At 51.7% G+C, this 23,943-nt stretch overlaps 1 protein-coding gene across 4 annotated transcripts; it reads right to left on the reverse strand.

Annotated features, from left to right (window-relative positions):
* Positions 1-9,207: 9,207 nt before the first annotated feature.
* Positions 9,208-14,900, reverse strand: NKX2-1 (NK2 homeobox 1). Of its 4 annotated transcripts, none has more exons than XM_049897898.1 (4): positions 14,231-14,900; positions 13,715-13,851; positions 12,644-13,029; positions 9,208-11,696 (listed from the first exon to the last, which is right to left on the reverse strand). In XM_049897898.1, exons 1-4 carry the CDS (start codon positions 14,252-14,254, stop codon positions 10,960-10,962), a joined length of 1,284 nt encoding a protein of 427 aa, XP_049753855.1. In that variant the 5' UTR covers positions 14,255-14,900; the 3' UTR covers positions 9,208-10,959. The 4 variants fall into 4 exon arrangements, with proteins under 4 accessions (XP_049753855.1, XP_049753856.1, XP_049753858.1 ...); XM_049897899.1 differs by having other exon boundaries at positions 13,715-13,870; XM_049897901.1 differs by lacking the exon at positions 13,715-13,851 and having other exon boundaries at positions 9,209-11,696; positions 14,231-14,899.
* Positions 14,901-23,943: the final 9,043 nt, after the last annotated feature.

Consider the following 23,943-nt stretch of genomic DNA (forward strand, 5'->3'; position numbering starts at 1 on the left):
CAGAACCGAGGCTTTCTTCTCCCGTTGCTGCGCCCCCTGCTCCCATGTGCCCCCGATTTTTTCTTCCCAGGGCTCATAGCCTGGAGGTGGTCAGGCTGGAGGCTCCTTGGCCCTTTAATTTGCTTTGGCAAGACCGTCCCCGTTCTTAAAGCCTGGCAGGAGGGAAAGTAGGGACTGCTAGATTTGCCTCTCTTCTCAGGGACAGGCCACCATACACACATCTGCTTCCTCTTCGTTCCGCTCTATGCCTGTCCAGCCCAGGCTTGTTCCTTAAGTTGGGGCTGTATTCCCTTCCTTCCCATCTACTGACATTAATTGAATTTTTCTGAGCTGCTGCTTCTCTTTGCTTCTATCATTTTCTGATATGCTGACCTTGGCTGTTCTCTGGCCTTCTTACCCATCCACCCCCAACTGGCCTCCCATATGGGCCTTATTGACTTTCTTTCTTTATGTCTTAGCCCATACACTTTATCTGCTTTTCCTTTTAGTGCTGACATTTGGAAAATGATAGCGAATTGCCTATGAAGACTGCAGCTACAAGGCTGGAACTGGACAAGAAAGCACGTAAAGCATAGGTGTGAAGAATAGAAACGAAGAAATGGAAAACCAGGAGGGTAAGGAAACAAATGAAGTATATAATGAAGCCATACAGGCCATAAATAAAAGAATAAGATGCTCCTGTAGGTACATCCCATGTCTTCATTGGGGCGGCAGGGGAAGGACTCCCTGAGAAAGATGGGCTGAGGCTTCTTCTCCCTGACCTGGATTGCACCTGAAGACCTGAACCAGCAGTCTGGGTATGTGTATCTTTTTTCCTCAGGGAAGCCTAGGACCGTGGGAAGGGATCAGTGCAAATCAACCACCACTCCTAGAACTGCCCACCACTCAGTGCTGACCAAAGGGTGCCATATCTCTCTGGGGCTGTAGGGTGACTGAAACTCCCTGCCTTGGGAGCCTGCTCCGTTTCTCAGCTGCTCTGAGTCACGGTCCTGTGCCTCCCCCTCAGTCCACCCAGTTAAGCCTACACTGGGCCCTATCTTCAGGCAGGGGAGCTCACCCCCTTTCACAGATTATGTCTTGCTGTTCCCCACCTCAACCTCACTTCCTGCTAGTTGGTGGTTCTGCCCTAACAGTGCAGGAATAGAGAGCCTGGGGGCTTCCTGCTCTGTGCAGTCTCAGCCCCTCTTACATTCTTCCTATAATTTATAATTTGGCACTGGTTAAAGAGAGTACCATGGCTTTTAGAATGAGTTTTGCAGAAAAGTAAGCAAGTAGGGCTGGTAACTGTGCAGAAAGAATCCCTCCCGGTGCCCCCCCCCCCCCCCCCCCCCCGCAACACACATACACTTTCCATCTATTGGTTCTCCCCAGGTCATCTACAAACATGGCACCTGCCTAAGAGGCACCAACTTGAGGAGGTTAATAAATTATCCCCTTTGAAATAAAAATGGGATCGGCATCAACTGCATTAAAACACACACACATTAAAAAAAAAAAAAAAAAAGCTGCCTTGGAGTGGCCTTCAACTCAGTGACTGCCCCATAGGGTTTTCTAAGGCTGTAGTCTTTAGGCAGTCAGCAGATTGCCACATCTTTCTCTCTAGGAGACTGGTGGGTTCCGGACTCCGACATTTTTAGCAGTGGAGCGCTTAACCACTGTGCTACCAGTGCTCCTTTTTATTAAGCAGGCATAGCAGTTAAGTGCTAGGCTGCTAACCAAAAGGTCGGCAGTTTGAATCCACCAGGTGCTCCTTGGAAACTCTATGGGGCACTTCTGCTCTGTCCTATAGAGTCGCTAAGAGTCGGAGTGGACTCGACGGCAACGGGTTTTAGATTGAGTTTCAACGTACTACAAAGTTCACTAGATGTGGTATCTGGGCAGAGGCATAACGTCATCTATTTCTTAGGAAAACTCATCGCTGGCTTTGTTTGGTTTTGTTTGTTAAAAGAAAGATAGTGCTTTAAGATCTTAAAACAGAACTTCAGGTTACGGTTTGGATCATCTCTGTAACTCAGCGATGTACCCTGGAGTCAAAACCCACGGGAAGCCTCTACTATTCCTCGCACCAGGCTTCCTGGTGTGGTCTCCACAAGGGGCTGGGGGACCTGTCGGCCAGCGGCGCGGAGCCAAGGTCGTTCCGGACGCGGTCCGGGAAAGGCCTGGAGGGCCTCCAGCGGGGCTGCGGGAGGTGTGGGTGCGGAGGCCATACCCGGGGCGATTGGTGGGGAGAGACGTGGCGAGGAAGCCGCAGGCGGGGTGGCGGGGGAGTGAAGGAGAGAAAGGGCGAGACTTGGTCTGCGGGTTGGAGAGGAGGCCGCGCGCGGGTGGGAGGGAGCAGGAGGCATTAGGCAGGGCTTAGAGGGGAGGCCCTGGGCTGAAAGGGGAAGGGGGTGGGGGGACAAAGCCGCAGGCAGGAAGGGGGAGACCGCGGCCAGCTGCTTTTCTTGGCCCTGGAAACCAAAACTTTCCAACACGAGTGACCACAAAATAGCTCGCGGTTTCAATTGCCCAAACTTCTAGCCAAGACTCCTGACAACCAATTCAGAACCGCGTGGCCACTGGGGGCCCCAGGTCTGTGCGGACGCAGCTGGGCGGCCGCTGAGCTGCCGCCGGGGATTTCTACGCCCCCCGCCCTGCAGACGTTCCGCTCGCCCCCGCAGGCCCAAATCCCGGCTCCCAGGCCCCAGCCTACTAATTTTAGCCCTGGGCATCCTATCCTGGCGGCCTTTCCTTTAAAAGCAAGTTCCTATTTTCCATCAAATCTTTTACCCAGTGTACTCTTAATTAAAGGACTGTTCACCCGCGCCGAGGAGAAGCACAATCAACAGAGTTTGTCACCTCTTTTGCCATTTATTTTTTGTTTTGTTCTGTTGTTTTTGTTTTCTTAACCGTGGAATCTCGCTATGGATCAAAGCCTTGCTTCTCAAAGTACGTTATACACTCGCAGAAATATTCGATTAAAAATATATCGAGATTAAAGACCGCTGCACGAGGTTTGAGGCTGGAAGAAAATATTTAGTGCTTGCCTACAGATCTGTCACCCATCATCTGCTCGGAATACGCCCGGTATCTTTCAGCTTGTCCGGCTCTTATGATTGCAAATGGCCCTGTTTTCAAATGGAAATAAGACTTGCAAACTGATTATGTGTATTGAATCGGAATCACTCACTAGATCCTCTTGTTTAAAATGTATTGAAAAAAGGATGATGGCTGCAGACCTCTGTAACCAGTTCCCTCTCTTCTCGGGGAGGTCGATCTATTTTGCAACTTTTTGCCGTTTGAGAATGTTACCGCTAGATAATTACGTTGCCATTGTGTTAAGGGCTCAGGCACGGTACACACACCTCCCAGCCGGCTCCCCAGCCCTCCCTCCTAGCATCACCCCCCAAAGAGTACACACAACACACACTGCATCCACCCCTGCCCGAACATTTTGGCCCAAAGACCAGCTATAAACAGCAAAGCTCACACAAGCAGAATGCAGCCCACTTTTACCAGGTCCAATTCTTCCTCTCCTTTCCCCTCTCCTCCTTTCCAGTTCCCTCTCTTCTAGCTTTCTGACCAGCAAGACCATATGCAGGCAAACTTCCCAGCTTTTCCAGACACACAACCACAGAGAATCTGGGCACGTTGAGAATTTTCCACGACTAATGCTGTGGCATTGTACTTGTTAGAAAATGGTTCATGCAAGAAGGTTAATGTCAACTGTTGGAGTGCATGAAGTTGCCTGTATTCTACCATAGCAGATCTCAAAGGTTTCCTCTTTCTCCTGATCCAGTGCTAGATTACAGTTGTGGGTGGGTTGGCTTTTCGTTCAACGGTAAAAAAAAAAAAAAAGGTTCCTCCGTTTGATTTCAGTAGGTAGACAATGGATGTGTGGAGAAATATCTGAACTTTAACTGCTGTGTGAGTTGTAAGTATGATACATTTCGGCACTTTCAAAAGCTTACTACATCCAAGCTTGTGCCTTAGCAGTCCTGCCAGTGAGCGGTAATCAACCTTTCAGATTGGTGGATAGTAATGAACTAGTTACAACTTCTGTCTGCAGGCAGGGATGCTCTGCACCAGCCTATGGTGCAAGGACTGCGGTTCTTTCTTAAGCAGACTCAGAAGGAAAGGAAGAAGCCTATACTGCCCAGCCCCCTTCCCCTTAGTCCCCACCCAGGTTTTGCAGACCTCAAGGCACCTTTGAGTGGCCTGGCGGGGAAAGAGGTTTAATCCTCTGCAGCTTCAGAGTCTCCTCTGAAAAAGCCTTTCACTGCAAGTCTGTTGAGAAACCTGGTGCTGGGAGAGGGGGCTGCAGGGAACCTAACTGTGCAGGTTCACTCTATATACAGACATAGTTGGATTTGTTAAACCGTGGACCTTGTCTCCTGGGCTAAGGTTGACCTGAGCAATCAACTCAGAGGAACCAGCTCTTGGTCCTCTTCGGGTTATTACGGTAATTCCCAGGTTTACATCTGCATGAGTGCACTCAGCCGGGAGTGTGTGTGTGTGTGTGTGTGTGTGTGTGTGCGCGCGCACGCGCGCGCGCTGGGGAGATCAGGTAAATCAGTAGCACTCGGGTCAAATAAGTCCTTGTTTTCCTAGATCTTTGGACACCTTAGAGCCCTTCTGGGTGATTTTCCACAGAATGACTCCAGGGCATAGTGACTGGGGAAGGATATCCAAGGATACTTTTAATGGTCTGACATCTGATTTTGTAAAAAAAAAAAAAAAAAAAAGTATTATCAACAATCACTAAAACCTTTGAAATGTAATTTTTAAAGCTCTGCCAGCCAACATCCTGGTATTACTGGTAATGTTTTCTAGCAATCAAAGACAGGATTCCCCAAAATGTAGAAATGGTCAGTGGTGGTCAGAAAAGTTTATTATTTCCTTGTTGCGGGACTACACTCAGATATGTCCTCTTACTTCCACTACTCTCTGAAGGCTGAGATTTGCTACAAATGAAGAACAGAAACATTTCCATCTGTATTTATTATTTGGGCAGTAGTGTTCATACCAATGATCTGTAATAGTGGATATGTTGGTGTGGCCAATGAGAACAAGTTTTGTTAGTTTGCCTCAAGAAGTCTCATCCACAGCTGTGTGTTTCAAAACACACCAAACTGAATTTATTTAATAATAAAATTTAAATATTTTCCAAAATATAATTAGTTCTTCAGAGTTCCACATAACAAAATAATTTCCAATTTAAAGTGAGCAAAACCAAAGGAACTTCTTGTTTATTTGATTTTTTAAAGAACTCTGTTTAATGTGACATCTTAATTGAGGTAATGAATGAATTCAAATTTCTCACAACTAACAGGTTCTATAAGTTCCCCTAGTATTAAAACTTCTCTCTTTGACTGTTATAAAATAGATATGTAAGATAGATACATGTATATAAGATGGATACAGATGTGTATATACTTAAATACACATCTGCATACATACATACAATCATCTGTATACAACTGCTTACACCTACATTCAAAGTAAGCAGAATCATATGTGAAAGCTATGTCACAGAAAACAACCCTCTAACAAAGCCTTTTTTTAACAAAGCCTATTGTCTGCAATATTTATGTTTATGTTTTATTTTCATTTTAGCCAGAGCACTATAATGATCAATGTAAATTGAAGTGTCCTGCAAATAACTAGGAAAAGAAAATGGATTTAATCTCCTCCTTTCCAAAACTTTGTTAAACTGAAAAACCAAATCCATTGCTATCAAGTCAGTTCCGACTCATAGCGACCCTATAGGACAGAGTAGAATTGCCCCATAGGGTTTCCAAGGTAAATTCAAGCTGCCAACCTTTTGATTAGCAGCTGAGCTCTTAACCACTGTGCCACCAGGGCTTCAAAACTCTGCTACAACTCTTAGTAACACAAGTAATGTTTAGGAAGCAGAGAACAAATGGAAAACATTTTCAAACGAGGAGAGGGACAGAAGCAGGGAACTGTGCCTAGATGCCCTCCAAAGCCAAGCATTAGGTCACTATCAGACAGAAATATATCTGACCACTTCAGCTATGGCTTCGAATGAGGCAGAAGCTGTGCTTCCAAGTGGCTGAGCCTGAACCTCCTCCGTGGCTTTGAGAATCTTCGAGGATAATTCAGAAATGCAACTATGTGCATGTGTGTGTGGCAGGGTCTCATTTCCCTTCAGCAAAGCACATATGTCCCTCAACTCCCATGAGTACTCAATTCCTCCAGCCCTTTGGGTGAACAAGTTCTCTAAAGAGAGTGACTGCAAATGGGACACCCCTACCAGAAGGCACTAGTGAAGAGGTGCCAGAAAACTTTCTGTGCTCCATTTTGGCACAGAAGCCCAAACTGGGCCAAAACTGCACAATCACAGACACCAACCAGGAAGCCAGGAAGGGCCAGGGGAAGACGGTCTCCTAACAGGGTTGAGCACGAAAAATATTCAGCCCTTTCCTCCACATGCCATGTCTGGCACTTTCATTTCATTCTAAAAGAAAGCAGTGTTCAAAACAAGCAAGCAAACCATGCCTAAGAGCCATATCACCCCAGATTCACATTCCCCAACGGGCTTTCTAGTTCACACATAAAACTGCCTGTTCTTTCTGCTCCCTCTCGGTAGTAATTGCTAGCCGGGGGGCGATGTCTACAGAGACGGGAGGTATCCGATCAGAATTCAAGACAGCTTCTCACAACTCTCTTGTTTATAGAAAATGAATGCCTAGCTTGCTTTTATTTCAGGAATGGGGTCAGTCTTTATCAGCAAGGTTCACACAGATCCTGGATTTGTTTTTCTCCCTTATCTTAAATTGACCTGCTTTTAAGATAAAGACATAATAGAGAAAGCATTGACCTTACCTGGTCCCTAATAAGGTGGAAGTCAGAAAACCCCGCTCTCATTTCCTCTCTTCGCCTGAGAAGAGACTCGCTCGTGCTACCTGGTGTGCACTCGCGCCTCCAGATAGCCCCTCGCGGGCGCCCATACGCGGGTGAGCGCGCTCGAAAGCTGTGGGGTCTCTAAAGCCTTAGAATTCTTCACTGGGGCCTCAGAGTAGGAGACCCCTTGCCAAACCTAGGCGCAATCACTGGAGCTCCCTAGTCTTGCCCCAGGAGGCTTTAAAAGTCCTTGGGAGGCTCCGGAACAAGTCTTTTCCTTTGAAAGGTCAAGCCCTAAGCAGTGGTAAGAAGAGCTGCCTCGCGCGAGGCCCCTGGGCTGGTGCGCGCCTCCAGGAGTAAGCACCAGGAGCGTTTCTTGCAAAGTCGTCCCGGGCTTGGCTCGGATTTCACTCGCGGACCGGATGCTGCTTCCCACCCCGCCAGCCCTTATCGCGGAGATGCTGTCTCCGCTGCGGAGGCATTTTCTGCCTTCGCCCGCCTCCCGGCCTCGAGGACTCCGGCTGTACCCTCCTGCGCTCCCTTCCCTCCTGCTCAGAGCATCTCTGCTCTGCTCTTCTCGCCTCCCCTGAGCCTGAGCCCGACCCAAGCCTGGGCCCAACCAGCTGAGAGGGCTGCTTCCCAGCCTCTCCGGCCTAGAGCTCCGGTTCCCAGGCTGGGGCGGGGGTGGGGAGCCGCTTTGGGATGCTAAACATCAAATAAGCCAAGCCTGGGGTTTCAGGCCCCGAAGCCACTAGAGCGGCTCTCCAGGACTCTCGAGAAAGTCCTCGTGTTTACATGGCGGGTGGGGGTGGGGGTGGGGGAAAGGAGGAAGGGGGACGGCGTCTGCAAAATCTCCCCCCACTCCCCACTGCGGCCGGGACCTAGAGATGGTGTGGGGGTGCTTAGTCAGGGGCCTTCAGCTTCGCAGGAGTCCGGGGGCGAGTGGCACTACCCGCACACGTGGGGAATCTTCCGGCTCTTACACGCACAACCACAGCAAGGGCATTCCCGGAAGGCTGATTATTCCCGGGGTGAGCCAGAACCGATCTGGGTCCGAATTGTGGAGACCTAGAGGAGGATTTTTTTTTTTTTTTTTTTTTTTTAGAGGAGGAGGATTCCAGGAAGGGACGACAGTCAGCTTCCTAGAGGCTGGCTGAAATGGTGGTGGTGGGGGAGTGTCCCCAGGCTGCGGAACCCTCTTGCGCTGCGCCCAGCGCGCACCTATTTCCTGATCAACACCCTGCAGGTTGCGTTACAGGGCTGCTTCCTGAAGCAGAGCCCTTGGCCAGGAGCGGGAGCTGGTGGACTCCGCGTGATTGATGGCGAGAAGCGGCCGAGGTCCCGTTTGTCTCAGGGCCCATTCGCAGCCCCGGCTGAATTCACCTTTCCCCCGGACAAGTAAACAGACTTCAAACTAAGCCGACGCCAGACGGCGGGGAGAAGAATGTATTCGTTAGCAACTCCACCAAGAGCAAGGGTGATAAGGCTGAGAGTAGCACAGCCCACTAAAATTGTGACTCCCAAGGGCCGGGTCGGGGCTGGGATAGGGTGGGGGAGTTCCAACAGTCGCGACCGCATCCCCAGCCCCGGCCTCCGCCCAGGCTTAAGCTAAACAGGGGGCATGGTGAACCAAGCGCCCACACCCACGGAATCGGGACCTTAGAGCCAAACCGCGGCTGCAGTACCTCCCTCCCCTGTCCAGTCCCGGCCTGAGCTCGGTGCTTTAGCTACCTACACTCCCTGTCCCAGGACCACGGTGGCCCATTCCAATGCAGAGGCTCAAACTTTCCAGTGTTTTGTTTACCTTCTAAAATGTGAGGCCTGCTGAAATTCCCCCCAACCAGCACACACTCTTAACCTAACCAAGCATCCTCTCGGAAACTCGAAGCTCAGAGCTTTCTCTCCATCTTAGAAGCCCTATCTCAGCAACCAGATCCGGGTTTCTAGGGAAGAAAGTAAACCCTATCCTCCAGTCCTAAGGCATCAAATAAAAGGAGCCCCCAAGAAGCTATCGAAAGGGTCGCTGAGTGGGGGGCAAGGACCGGAGCCAGTCGACTAGTCTTACAAGCTGAGGGAGGGAGGGAGGGAGGGAGGGAGGGGGGAAAAGTGATACAGAAGCAGAGACTGTAATGAAAAGCAGAGGAACTAAAGATAGAGGGAGGCAAGGGAAGAAAAAGAAAAGTTGAAACTGTAGGCCAGAAGTGAGCGCATGCCAAATATGAATGAATCTTCCACAATCAAACACTTCCAGGCTTAGAGAAAATGTGCCGGGAAGTGTATCTGTCCCCAGTTCACCAGTGAGGCCTTGCCTCTGGAGATTTGTCAGGGGTGGGAGGGAAGGGGCAAAAGCTTATCCAGAATCACTATTTCCAGATCTCTCCACTACCAATCCTGCTCCTACCTCCTGCCCTGCAGCTCAAAGAGTTCCCCCAACTCTCCCCTCCACACACATCTGGGCAATGAAAAGACCAAAGAGTTAGAGGTTGAAAGAGCCAATATTACTTTTTTATTTTATTTTTTTTTTACTGAGGACAGGAGAAAGATTCCTTACTAGAGAGATTTTGGAGCCCAAGGTGGAAACTAGTGGACAAAGGGCAAAAACCCAGCCCCTAAAGTCCTCCTCAGGGGATCCCCAAGCCTGCAGCCCAATCCCACCCTGCCAGAGACCAGAGAGGCCCAGAGAAGCTGGGTGTCTGTGGCTGATCCCTGAGCGGGAGAACTGTTTTTTAGAGCAGAAACAAAACCCGGTTTCAAAAACAGCCTCCCACCTAACTGCCACAGATTAGAAATAAAGGTTTGATGTTCAAATATACAGAGTGATCCCTTCAGTAAAAATGATAGCTCATTCAGGGTTATTTAAAATAGGATGTCCAAACTACGGTTTTAAAATGTTGGCTAGCTGTATAAGACCACTGTAGGTACTTCTGGGGCCTCTAGAAACAGCAACTTGGCTCTGAAAAAACGAGTTCTTGGCTCATTTCCTTTTTTCCCCCCCTTTCTCCCTCTCCCTCATGGTGGAGGTAATTTATCTATTCTCCTCTCTATTGCCATGTGGTAGAACTGGTTAAGGTTTGGTTCCACTCAAATCTGAGACTAAACAAAACTCCCTCTTCCCACGGGGTTGGCCCTCCTAGCTGGTTCCCAGTCTTTTGAGCCTCTAAACAATTCAAGCCAATGATGAGGACCCTAGCCAAAACAGAGTCACTTAAAACCAAATCAAAAGCAAACCAAAAGGAAGGTTTTTAATCAGAAAAAGAATTTTCTTAATTTGTATAATTTATTAGAAGCTTCTTAAGAACTATATTTAAGCCAAATATCTACATAAGTTACAACAGAAAAAGACTGACATCGCAAATACCAAACTGCCAAGTAATATACACAGATTTGTCAATGTCCATAAAAAATGTGAGGGGCTGGGGCCTGGAACTGGGTTTCTTTTTACAACAAAATATACAGATTACTAAAAACTAGGCGTTTAGTCCAACTTTTGACAGCGTTTTACAGCTACGAGTTCACGTCAAACATAAAACAATTCTCCACGGGGCCGACGAGTCCCCGCCGAGCCTGGGCGGGCCAGTGGGCACCGGGAAGGGGACGCTTCTTTTGTGTCAGTGATAAGTGGGTCCCGTCGAAGTCTTTCCCCTCCCCAGCCCCGGTCCCTTCTGCGAAAGAAATCCTGGTATTTACAAGCCAGTCCACTTTGCTGGCAGAGTGTACCCAGAAAGAAGTTTGCGATCTTTAAGTCTAGAGCCATGTCAGCGTAGAGTCCTCTCCAAACTGTGCCCCGCCCGGGCGTGGGAAACCCATCTGAATCACTTAAGAGACACCCCCAAAGCTGTTCTCTGTGTCCTTCTGTTTAAAGGCTCCTTAAAGAATTGGATTCGCTTCGTTGTTGCTTTTATTTTCTTAAAAAAAAAAAAAACAAACATAAATTTTAGGAAAAAAAAAAAAAGATGTCCAGCAGTTTGGCTTTTGTGTTTTTTTCTTGGTCTGAATGGGGACAGGTTCTTAAGAAAAGTCGAAGCGCGTGGAGCAGCGGGAGGATGTGGTGGTCTGTGAGGCGGGCGGGAGCGGTGAGGCAGCACGCTAGGCTAGGGCAGGCCCGGCGTCCTCTCACCAGGTCCGACCATATAGCAAGGTGGAGCAGGACATGGTGCCGTAGTCCGAGCCCGAAGAGTTCAGGTGGGACAGGCTGGAGACCTGGCCCTGCAGCGTTGCGGGGCTGGCGGCGTGGTGCGCCAGGTCCGGAGACTGGCCGGCGCTGCCTGGCTGGTGGCCCGGGTGTGCGCCTAGGCCCGGGCCGCCGCTGCCCACCGAGATAGCCGCAGCTGCCGCGGCCTGAGCCTGTTGCTGCGCCTGCTGCTGCGCGTGGCCCTGCAGGCCGGCCGCGCCTGGCGTGGGAGCGCCCGCCTGGCACGGTTTGCCGTCTTTCACCAGGACCGGAACGGCCACGCGGCGCGGCGACTGCTGCTGCGCCTGCTGCTGCTGCGGACACCCGGCGCCCCCGCCGCCCCCGCCGCCCCCGCTGTCCTGCTGCAGTTGCTGCTGCGCTGCCTTGTCCTTGGCCTGGCGCTTCATTTTGTAGCGGTGATTCTGGAACCAGATCTTGACCTGCGTGGGTGTCAGGTGGATCATGCTGGCCAGGTGCTCGCGCTCGGGCGCCGACAAGTACTTCTGTTGCTTGAAGCGTCGCTCCAGCTCATACACCTGCGCCTGGGAGAAGAGCACCCGGCGCTTTCGGCGTGGCGCGCTCGGCAGCGGGGCCATGTTCTTGCTCACGTCCCCCAGCGAGCCCAGGCCGCCCATGCCGCTCATGTTCATGCCGCTCGCCGGGCCCATGAAGCGGGAGACTGTAAGCGACAAACGCACAGCGTCGGCCGGGGCCGGGCTGGGCCAGGCCACCCCTGCTTTCCGCACCCTTGGCCCGCCCGGCCCTCCCCGATGGCGCCCTTCTCACCCAGGCCGCCTCGCGCTCTGCTCCAGAAGCCCAGCCGCGGGGCATGGCCAGCGCCTGCCCGAGGCCAGGTTGTCTAGGGGTTTGCAGGAGAGCCCCTCGCCTCATCCCCCGCCCGGGTTACCCTCCCTCAGTCTCAGTGCTTGGCCCAAAAAGCCCACTGGGGAAGGCTGCTCTGCTCCCTTCGTGCCCAGCTCCCGTTGAAGTCACCGGGTTAGCTGGCCAGAGGCGGCGCGTTGTGCCTAAGCAGAGAGCTGGGGACCGACGGTAGATCCCAATTCTGGCAGCTCTCAAAGACAGGGGTGTTCACTTCGGAAAGCTCAAGGCCCCAGACGCATTGCCACTTGTCCACTCTCTCCTGTCCGCCCCAGTGTGGGGCACCTGCTCGGCCTGTTTAGAGCCCCCTTCGGAGTCACGCGCCCTCCCACCTGCCCAGACTCCACAGGAGAGCGGTCTCGCCAGACGCCCGAGCGCGTCTCAGCAGGGCAGCCTCCCACCCGGCCAGGCCGTGCCTCTCCCAGTCCTGTTCGCCCCTGCTCCCTTCGCTCGGGCGAGTGCTTCCTTTGGCTACCCGAGGTCTCCTGAGCAGAGCGGAGGTGCCATCGGTCGCGCCTGGGAGATGCCGAGAGTGAGCACCTGCCCTCCCTACCAAATGCCTCTTCCAGCCCCTCAGCCCAGCCAGGAGAAGAACCCTCTGCTCCTGCGCTCGACTCCCTGGCGCCGCTGCCTGGCAGCCTACCCTGATGCCCAGAGCGCAGCCGGCCGGCGCCGCGCCGTCTGAGCGGCTGTCCCCACACCCCCCGTGCTCAGCCCGCGGCCCCGCAGCGGAGCGGCCTCACTTACTGGCGGGGAAACGCGGGTCTGGGTTGGCGCCGTACCATCCGGGGCCCGAGGCGCTGTTTCGCATGGTGTCCTGGTACGGCGGCAGCTCACTCATGTTGCCCAGGTTGCCGTTGCAGTAGCCCCCCACGGCAGAGTGCGAGAGCTGGGGCACCCCCGCCGCCGTCATGTGGTAGGCGGCGGTGACGGCGCCGTGGTGCCCCACGGCGTGCTGCTGCATGGCCGCCGCCGGAGGTGCCGCCTGGCCCTGCCTGTACGCCGCCAGCGGAGCCCCGAGGCCGCCGCCCTCCATGCCCACTTTCTTGTAGCTTTCCTCCAGGGGACTCAAGATGTCAGACACTGAGAACGGAGTCGTGTGCTTTGGACTCATCGACATGATTCGGCGGCGGCTGGAGGAGGAAGGAAGAGGAGGAAAAAAAAGGGAGAGGGGGAAGGCGAAGGCTCGCTGCTTTTTTTTCTCTCTCCCTTTGCCAAATATTCTGGTGTTACCTTAACGCCGATCTTGTTGGATGTACACGTAACGGAGTGGACCGAGTCCGCCTTAATTGGCTTGAGTGGAGGCTCGGGGGCTGCCTCGCGTTTGTTTTAGCCCGGCGCCAGGTTTTAGGCAGCCACCAGAGGCGGGGCGTAAGCGCTAAAGCAACAAGACAATAGAAGCCTACATCTTGCCCAAGATAATTAGCTTACATGCTGATGACAAGGTAAACACCTTTAAGTTTCACTTGCCAGGATTTTTAGGTCTCAAAGAGATAGAAAGAGAGGCAGAGACACGACTCAAAGCATTTCTTTCCCCCTCCCCCGGGCACCCCCGCCCCCAATTTTTGTGGGGTGCCGGCTGAGCGCGGGGGGAGGCGGGGGATGGGGAGGAGGAGGGAACCGAGAGCGGGGAGGGCAGGAGGTGGGGTGGGGAGTAGCCGAAGAGGAGGGATGATGGGGAGGAAGGAAGGTGAACGCTGCTTTGCAACCAACTTGCAGAGTTACAAAGTGGAACCACTTTCCAATTCGGTCGGGGTTCCCCGGGCGGGAACAGGTCCTGAAGGGGGAGGGGGCCAAGGAATGGGGTGGGGGTTTCACCTGAGCCTGCCGGGGCTGCTCCTCCCTCCCGCCGCGGCCTCCCAGCCCCGCGCCTTCCCACTGCCTCTGGACCACATCTGGCTTCGCGGCGCCGAGCCCCAGCCGCCACCAAACGAGCGAGAGTCTGGGGACGAACCCTGGGGCCGCACCGTTGGTCTGCGTGTCTGTCAGTCTGTCTGCCTCTTCTGCCGCCGTCAGAGGGACACCCTTAGCTCCCCGCCCCCTTCCCCCCTACCCGAGAGAATCTGCGCGGGCGGAGGGGGCGCTGAGCAGGGGAACGGCTGTCGCCTAGAGGTTGTCCTGGGTCTCCGAGCACCCCCCCCACCCCAGCTGAGGGACTTTTCAGAGGGCCAGATCCCCTGCATCGTGCCCCCTCCCCCGACATACGTGCGGATCCTTCTCCCCACCCCCACACTCGACAGAGGCAAGCGCACCACTGGCCGCCTGGGCTGAGATGATGGGTGGGGGGGCCGGGCGGGAGGGGCCGTCAGTGAAGTTGCCCCACCTCAAACAAACCTGGTGTCCCCGACCCTCGCCCATCGCCTGGACACACGGGATGATAGGTCTGGAGCTGACTTTCCGAGGATATCGCAGCTCTAGCACCCAAGCCCCAGGGCCACGCTCTCGTCCCCTCTGGTGCTTCAAGGAGGGCGTGGGCAGGGAGCGGTGAGTGCCCGCACGCCAGCTGAGGCAAGGGACTCAGCTTGAACCCTGGCAGGGCCCGCGGGCCGGGAGGGGGCGAATTCCGAGGCGCAGGCAGCGCAGCAGCCGAAGGCTGGGTTGAGGCTCTCTTCTGCCCAGAGCTCAACCATGCAAAAGTGCACTTGCTTTCCCGGGAATAACCAAATATCTTTGTTTAAAGTGGCGGCGTAAATGGCCAGTTGCTTTGTGACCACGCTGGATATTAGTAGATGAGGATCATTCTGCTTCAATTGGGCGCCTCTCAACCGGCGAGCAAGAAACTGCTTAGGAGGAAGTGGGTTTCCTGTCTGCGCGTTCCCAGGCTTCAAGAGTGAGCCCCGCGCCTCGAGGGTCCTTGGGAGCCTGGCGAGGGGGAGCTGTGGGCTGCAGTCCCTGAGCAGGGCCCGGGGTGTTCGCCGCTCTGCTCCTGCGAGGCCCACGCGCAGGTGGAGTGCACCACCGAGCCGGGCCGTGCGCCTCAGATCCTGAGACCAACTCCGGCTTTTTGCCTCTCGGATTTTAAACGCTTTCCCCCCCCCCCCCTTTCTCTCTCTTTCTGTCTCTCTCTCTGGCTGTTTTAGTCTCCTCTCCGCGACAGGGGCTGGGAGGGCGGAGCCCTCCCTAGCCGAGCGGGGGTCTCCAAGACACTGCGGGGGCCTTTCAAGGAGGTTTCTCGAATTTTGTTTTCACGTTTTCTTTTCCCTCCTTGTAAGAGGGAGCGTCCAATGATAAACAAGCAGTTTTGAACGATTTGATTCAGCAGGTTAGGCGCCTTTTTCATTAATAGCAATTATAGGAGGGAAAGTTGTTTTGTTTATATACTTTTTAAGGTTTCAATCCTCTCCTTGAGGCCTGCTACGCACTCCGCAATACACAGCCAACTTCTATACTCGCATTCGGAGCCTCATCACCTATATTCCTTCCGAGGCGAGGGAAAGCTGAGAGCAACTCCCGGTTTCCCCTAGCTTCCGCTTTGGCCCGGTCTCGGCTAGGCCCCCAACGCGGCACCGGGTAGGCAACCCTGCATTTGCGCGTAGAGACGCGCTCGCCAGCTGCGTTACAGCAGTGAGGCACCAAGTCGGGCGCCTCGCCCTTTCTTCTCTGGAGGGCGCTCTTGTGAAGGACTCAGACCTCAACCAACTGCGCTTTGGTCAATGTGATGGCTGAGTCCAGAGAGCAAAGAAGGAAGATGACGCCGAGCTCAACTGAACAGCGGAGGAGACCTTGTCCGGGCCTGTGTCTTGAAATGGGTCTTACTGCTAAGGCGGGGTGGGTTTCTTGGTTACTGGTTTTCTCTTTCTCTGTTGCTCTCCATTATTTCATACTTGGTAAGTGTAAGGAACGCCAAGTGTAGAACCTCTTACATCTCTCCCAAGCGCAATGTCATTTCGAAATGGAGGCAATTCTTCACAAAGTTTTTGTGAGATTCAAGTAAGATCGAGCAGATAAAAGCGCTTTGAAATGTTTCACGTTTAGTGCCAGCACTCGAGATTTCTATAGTTACTATTATCATTTATATCCTCCCCTCTCTGCTTTAGGCCCCCGGACCTGATACAAGCAAAGAGTTGGGTGAATCCCCCACCGTCCTTGGGCCTTGCCACTTCGACCTTCGTCCCCTCCCCCCTGCTGCTTTCCAGCCCCACAGCAGGCCTGGGCGCAGGTGGCAGGGAGCTCCCCGGCCCCATTGCCCCGAAAGCCCGCGAAGAGCTGGAGCCTTAGCTCCCTCCAGAGTCCCCGACCTCCAGAGTAGGCGGCAGGTCTCCGAGCTGAGCAGGAGCTGGAGAGCGCTTGTCGGGGGCGGGGAGCAGCTCCTGCTCCACCCTCTTTCCCCGCAACCGGCACTGACTCCAACCCCCCACTCGGCAGGCTCGCCTCTCAAGCATGCAGCAGCTACTGCCTGGGCTTTTGCAGCGCCTTACGCCAGGGCACCCGGTGCCTCTTCCAACGCTGTCCCTTCTCACACACACGCACACGCACGCACGCACGCACACACACACACCTCCGCACTCTTTCCAGGAGAGCTGGAATAAGTCCAAACACTAATGCGCTCCTTGTAGGAAAAAAACATTTTATATATATATAGTCTAGGAGATCGTACAAACAAGGGCCTTGAGAATCTTTCCCCTGGCCCCAGTGCTTGTCCTGGACGGACGAAGGGTGTCCTTTACTCGCCGCTGCCTCCAGGATTCATCTACAATAGTGCGACCCCACTATTAAACCAGTGGTTTTTCCAAAGGGAGCGTGGCTACAGAGAATACTTAGGAACTCCAGGTCCACCCCGCGGGGCCCGGGCTCGCCGGCCACGTATTCCTTAATCCCGCAAATAACTGGCTCCTGGGAGGGTGGGCGGGGTGGGCGAAGCCGGGCAGCAGGCAGGGCAGCTTTCCCTGGCCCGTCAGCACACGCCTGCCTCAGACCGCGGCCACAGGCTGCTTCGCCGGCTACAGCTCCGCCCGGAGTTGAGGAGTTGCGGAGGCTCAGGTCTTTCGGCGCAGAGCTGCCACCAGCCTTTGCTCCTCGCCTGGCTAGCGTACACCATGGAGGCAACTCAGCCCAGAGTGGGAGGCAGGAACGCCCAAACAGCCGAAGGGAAACGCTCCTCTCTCCTTCCAGTGTCACTTCTTTGAAAGCCTCGAACAGAAGCGCTACAGAAGATTAACTCGGTGTCCACAGCCCCGACTTGGTTGAGACGAGGAGGGACCGTCTGTTTTCCCACCTCTTACTACCTTTTCTAATTCCACTTACGGTCCTTCACACCTCTTCGAGGCCGCCAACGACTGTGTCTCTTGAATGTGTTACTTTGTTCCGAGTTTAATGGCAGGTCATGATCCCTTCAACAAACTTTTACTGAGCGCGGACTCTGTGCCAGGCACTGTGCTAGGCCTGAACATTCAGCCTTAAACAAGCTAGACTCGATTCCTACCTACGCAGAGCTTACACTTTAACAATAAATCACTCAATATGCTACTTTGTGACAAATATTACTGCCGGATCCAACCAAGATAGAGAGGGTCGTAATGAAGGTCTATGCGTGGGTTTCCACACCGTTTCTTCATCTTCAAGCGCTTCAGGTCTTAGAAAGAGCTCTTGAGTAGAAGTCAGAAGTCCTGGGGTTTGAGATAGGCTTTGCCACTTTCCAGCTATGTGGTACAGCTCTTGTGGGCTCCCCGTGCATCCTGTGGCCACCCCAACACAGCCAGAGGAAAGTTGTGAGTTGTTTTCTGGCCCCCTTCCTCTAGATGAGACCCTGTTATTTATCCTTGACTCTCCCAGTGTCCCAAGAAATGTTGAATGGGGAAATAAAGCTTCTTAGAGCCTATTTCCTGAGTTGCAAAAAACGGTCATAACCTGTCCTGTGTAGCTCCCAGGATTGTTGTGCTAGAGGTCCAAATATTTAAGAATGAGGTAACGTGCTGAGTTTATACATCATAAAAGTCTCTGGCAAATGGAAGAGACTATTACTTTTGATTCTGTATCTTGGTTTATAAAAAATGGAAGGGGTTATTACTTTCGATTCTCATCTTGGGCTTGAATCCAGGACTCTGATCCTCTTCGAAAAGCTGTCGGCCCCTAGGCTACTCCGGCTGCCAGGCGGGTGGCAGGAGGCTTCCCAGCAGTCAGGTACGGGCTCCAGACTGGGAGGAGCCTGGCTCACGTACACCATCTAGGCGACTCCGCCCAGGGAGTGGGAGGCAGAAATACAGCCAGGCGACCGAGGTCGGTGATCTCCAGGCCCCAGATCGATGTCTTCCTGGTTCCTCTCTATGAAATGTCACACAGGGGCCCCTCCACGTCCTTTTCCAAAACACAGACCAGAGAGTCTCGAAAGGTCCGCGCGAGGCCCGGGGGTGCGTAACTGGGCAACTTTTCTGAGGAGGCTTTCGCAGACGCTGTGCAAGAGATAAGGAGCGAAGACGCGCTCTCTCTACAGCTCCCTCTCCTTTCAGCCTGACCATCTAGGGCCTTTGAGGGTAGCACTTCTCTTGGGGACACTCTCTCAAGTCTTGGCCTCTGGGCAGGCCAGAAGGGACGCAGGGACATCCGAGAACGACTCCTGCGCCACTCTATCCCTTCACCCACGCGCTCTGCGATTGGAAGGCGGAGGTGTGGGCTGTGAAGGCCAGAGTTCTGGAGAAGAACCCGCTCCTTTGTCGGGTCAGGCTCTCCTGGAGGTCTTGGTATCCACATCCTTTCAGATCGCTCAGTCTGAAGCCTGAATTCTACTCGTCCCACACTGTTGAGTACATTCCCTGGTGGCCCAGTGGCTTAGAACTCGGCTACTAACCAAAGGTCGGCATTTCGAATCCACCAGGCGCTCCTTGGAAACCCTACGGGGCAGTTCTACTCTGTCTTACAGGGTCGCTATGAGTTGGAATGACTCGACAGGCTGCAAAGGGTTTGGTCTTTTTTTTGTTGTTTTTGGTTTATCCTCTCCACCAATTCCAAGGGTGCCCTCTAGCGGGGGAGTGTCTGGGGTGGGAATTAGTTTGGGACTGAGTTGGAAGCAGAGAGGAGAACTGGGCGTTAGCAGCACCCTTTGAAATGCAGAGAAACTAGAAGGGGGGGTGGTGGTGGTGGTAGTGGGACGCGGTCCTGAAGCCGCTGGGAGACCCAGCAAGGCCCCGAGCCTCAGGAGACAGACGCACCAGCCGAGCTCGGGCTCCACAGCTAACCCGCTTCTTCCTTTTTCTACTCAGTTTCTTCATTGCTGTTTAGATTCAGAGCCTGTAAGCGGCCGAAAGAGTGGACGGTGGATATTTCAGATACTTTGGACAGAGACTGGTAGTCCCTACCCTGAGGTGCCGGAACACCCACGGAGGTGCTCTCCTGAGCGTGTAGCTCCTAGCAAAGTTTGGCGGCCACTGCTGAGACCGAACTGACTCAAGCATCCTCTTGGCGGCGCGGCTGCTAAGTTCCAGAACCTATACAACTTCATACCGCTTTAGATGGCAGCAGCCTGCAGCTCTCTGCCTTCCATATCCCCAGAAAACCGCAGCCCCAACAATGTGCGCCCTGGGGCTTGGGTTTCTCCGGAACCCCAGCTACACCCTCGGGGCCGCCAGGAGCCAGGAAGCTCAGGACTCGTGAGCCCTGAGTGTTCGGTTTTCCCGCAGAGTCGCCAGCCACTCTGGGGTTCTCTCTCCTCCGTTCCTTTTTTTCCTCTCCAGCCTCCCACCCTTGCCCCTCTTCTTTCCCCTTCTCCCCAACACTTGGCCCAGGCAAGGTTTCTGGTGGCCGCAGTACAGACCCCAGGCCCCCTCGGGTGTATCTCCAAGGCTGTGGCTTTCCAGGGACTTGACGGTGGCTGGATTCCCCCCGGGCTGTACAGGACTTCATGTCTGTCTCCAACAGTTGCAGCCCGAGGCGATCCGCAGCGCCCTCTTCCGGCCATCCTGAGAACTGCCGCCTCAGGGCGGTCCTGGGGAGGCTTTGCTACTAGGTCCGCCAGGCAAGACTAGTCGTGGTCCGAGCTTTCCGCTGCGCGTTCGCCAACCTTAGCTATTCATCATATTATCCACCGTCTGCATGTCCAGTAATCCAAAGATCCACCCAAAGCCACTGATTAGCTGTTGTGATTACCCAATCTCCCGCACCTGCTATTTGAAAGCGCCCATGTGTAGATCAGGGCCGTGGAAGCAACTGGGGTACCCAAAGCCCTGCTCTAATTATGACTTGCCTTGGAAGGTCTTTATGGGATTTTCCTCTCCAGGTCTAAGGTCAATGGGACACGTTTTTGGTGGCCAAGTAGAGCAGTTTGCACTCTCTGCGTGTTCAAAGTCTAGAGGAAGCAGCAGCTCTACTTGCTTAGCAACGTGACACAAAGGGGTTCTGCATTACTGTTGAAACAGTCAAAAAACAAACACACCCATTGCCATCGAGTCGATTCCCATCGAGTCCATTCCGGCTCAGAGTGACCCTGTAGGATAGAATAGAACTGCCCCATGGGGTTTCCAGAGCGGTTGGTGGGTTCAAACTGTCAACCTTTTGGTTAGCAGCCAAGCTCTTAGCCACTGAGCCACCAGGGCTCCGCTGAAGCAGTAAAATCAAACCGAACTGTCTGCCCTGGAGTCCATTCCAACTCACAGGGACCCTACAGGACAAAGTAGAACTGCCCCATACGGATTCTAAGGAGCACCTGGTGGATTTAGACTGCAGACCTTTTGGTTAGCAGTGGTAGCTCTTAACCACTATGCCACCAGGGTTTCCATTGAAGCGGTAGGGCATAGAAAGCAGTGGAGCAAGGAAATTGCTGGGACTAGGTGGGTAGCTACGCTAGAGCGGGTCCTTTCCAGCCCTCCAGTCTCTGGCACCTGGCCAGATTTCCTGCAGCCCTACTCCCTACTCTTTGGACTCCTGTCAAAGCAGGCTCCTCTTCTCCATCTTCCCCCATCTCGCATGCTTAAATTACTGTGTCTTTGCTCTTTTCCACTTAGCCAGAATATAATTTTTCCCTCCCCATCACTGTCCCACCCTTCTTTTTTTTAAAATTGTAACTGACACACAATAAACTACACATTTATAGTATACAATTTTTGATGTATGTATATACCCAGGAAACCATAAACGCTATCAAGATAATGAACACATCTAGTACACCAAAAGGTTCTCTTACCCCTTAGTAAATAAGCCCTTTCTCCTGCTTCTCCGTGCCCCATCCCCATGACAAGGTAACCACTGATCTTCTTTTGGTCACTGCAGATTTTCTTCTTCTAGAATTTCATGTAAGTGGAATCAAGCATTCCATAAACTGGAGCAAGGAAAATGTAGTGATAAGGAGCAGACTGTGGGGAACAGTATGGTTACCATATTTGTAGGGCTTTTAGCTTTAAAGAATGTCACTTAAGGTGCCTGATGAGTTTAAATTCTGCTTTGCGGTGAGGAAGATGAGTTCTCAAAAGGTAAAGATAAGCACAAAAGTTTAAGACAGCGGCTGTCAAATTTTACTGTGCACAAAAAATCACCTAAAAAGCATGTTTTAAGTGGGTATTCTTAGATGGGAGTTCTGATTTGAGTAATGGAAAGTACCTTGTATTAGACTAAGTCTTTCTCAGATGCAATTATGAACTCCAGAGCACATATAAGGATCCCTGGTGGTGCAATGGTTAATGTGCTCCACTGCTAACTGAAAGGTTGGTGGTTCAAAACCACCAGTGGCTCTTCAGGAGAAAGATGCGGCATTCTGCCTCTGTAAAGGTTTACAGCCTTGGAAACCCTGTGGGGCCACTATGAGTCTATGGGTCGGAATCCACTTGATGGCAGTGGGCTTGGTTTTGGGTTTTGGAATATATATATATATATACATAAAAAATACATACATACATACAATTATCTGAAGGCCCTGAAGAGTGATCAAAAGCAGGCAGAAATTAAAGGGGGTCCTAGTCCCTGGGTGGTGCAGTGAAGGCACTCAGCTGCTAACTGAAAAGTTGGAGGTTCAGGTCTATCCAGAGGCAACTTAGAAGGTCTGCTGATCTACTTCTGAAAAAGCAACCACTGAAAACTCTGTGGAGCACATTTCTATTCTGACATGACAATTCTGCATTGCCATGAATTAGAATCAACTTAATGGTAACTGGTTTGCTTTTTGTTTTAGTCTTGAAAGGAAATACTGGGTAAGAACCAAATGTGCAAGGGCACTACTCAGACCGCACAGCATAGCACAGAGAGAAGACAAATGAAAACCTCCAGTGTTTTGGGCTTGAAGTGTCAGAGGACGGAGTTAGGGGTTGTAAGGAGAGCTTAAAAATTGAGATACGGGTAAATCCTAGTACAGAGGAAGCCATAGAGGGGAAGAGGGGAGAGACCTAAAATTTGAGTTTAAATGTCCCTCAAATACTAGGCAGACTCTTGAAATGCATATGCACAGGGGATATTCCAAAGAACTCAGCAGAAAACAATAGTTGGAAGAATATAAAAGCTGAGCAGAAGACACAAAGCTTGGAATTTGATTCTCATCAAGTTGAAGGAGCTCAGTAAATAAGTCTGTCTTTCCATAGAAGAAAGCTTGCTTTAAAGAAAAGGCTATGTCATAGGACTAGAAAGATTGGCCCCCCAAATTGAGGGAAAATAGATATGCATAATAAAGTGTAAAGCTAAGCCTTCACAAGTTCAAGGTAATCAACAAGTACTTCAACTGCCTGGTTGAACAAAAATCAACATTCTTCAAAGAGATATAACAGAATTCAGAGACTCTAAAGTGTTATCCACAATGTTCAGCATATAATAAAAAAATTACGAGGCATGTGAAACCTTAGGAGTGGTTCCCAAAATCAAAAGAGAAAGCAGTCAATAAAAACAGACCTGTAGGTGGCCAAAATGCTGGAATTAGCAGAAAAGAACTTTTAAAGAAGCAATTATATATATGCAAGGGCTTAAATTGAAATATAATAATGACAGAAAATAGGAGAAATTTGTCAGAGAGATTGAAGCTATTTAAAAAGATCAGATAGAAATTATGCAGCTAAAGAAATAATATCTGAAATAAAAATAAACCCCGGATGAGCTAAAGACAAGGTTGGAGACAGATTTATTTGCTTTTATGTCATTTATGGCTGCTTTTGCACTATAATGACCTTTCTAGGAATACTCCCACAAAAAGAATCCATTCTTACCTGTTGCAGGATGACAGGCCACCTGGAGAAAAACTGAGGTTTCTTAGCTGACAGACGGGACCCACTGCCAGACATATGAGTGAGGTCATTGTTATCTTTCAGCCCAGCTGACCATCCAGCTGAATGCAGTAGCATGAGTGAGCGTATGTTAAATTAGCAGCGAAACTGCCCAGATCTCTCACAGACTCATGAGACATAAAAAATCATTAGTTTTTTTTAATATCATTGCATGTTGAGATGCTTTGCTACCCAGCAATAATTAACTGAAAAATAAATAAAGAAAAAAAAAAAACCCATTGCTTCAAGTCATTCTGACTCATAGTGGCCCTATAGGACAGAGTAGAACCTGCCCCACAAGGATTCCAAGGAACATCTGGTGGATTCGATCTGTCAACTTTTAAGTTAGCAGTGTAGCTCTAACCACTGAACAACCAGGGCTCCATTCCCAGATTAAAAAAAAAATAGTGCTATACAATATTAAATATTTGATGATAACAGAGTGATGTCTACCCAATTTAAAGGAAAATTTAAAAAACAAAAAAACATTGCCGTCGAGTTAATTCCGACTCATAGTGACTGTACAAGACAGAGTAGAATCGCCCATAGGGTCTCCAAGGAGCAGCTGGTGGATTCCAACTACCAACCTTTTGGCTAGCAGCTGTACCTCTTAACCACTATGCCACCAGGTTTTCCAGACAGAAACAGTGATCGTTAAAATGCAAAACACAAAAATTTAAAAAGTGTGTCTTAGAATCAATGAATTACTGAAAGTCTGGAAAAAGCAGGATCCAGGCAGCTCTGGGAATCTCAGTAGTCAGCATTTATAGACCTTTTCTTTAGGGTTTCAGGATATTCTGTTTGTCTAAGAGGTGTAGTGGTTAAGAGCTACGGCTGCTAAACAAAAAGTCGGCAGTTCGAATCCACCAGGTGCTCCTT

Source organism: Elephas maximus, chromosome 10, assembly GCF_024166365.1.
Source record: "Elephas maximus indicus isolate mEleMax1 chromosome 10, mEleMax1 primary haplotype, whole genome shotgun sequence".
NCBI lineage: Eukaryota > Metazoa > Chordata > Mammalia > Proboscidea > Elephantidae > Elephas > Elephas maximus.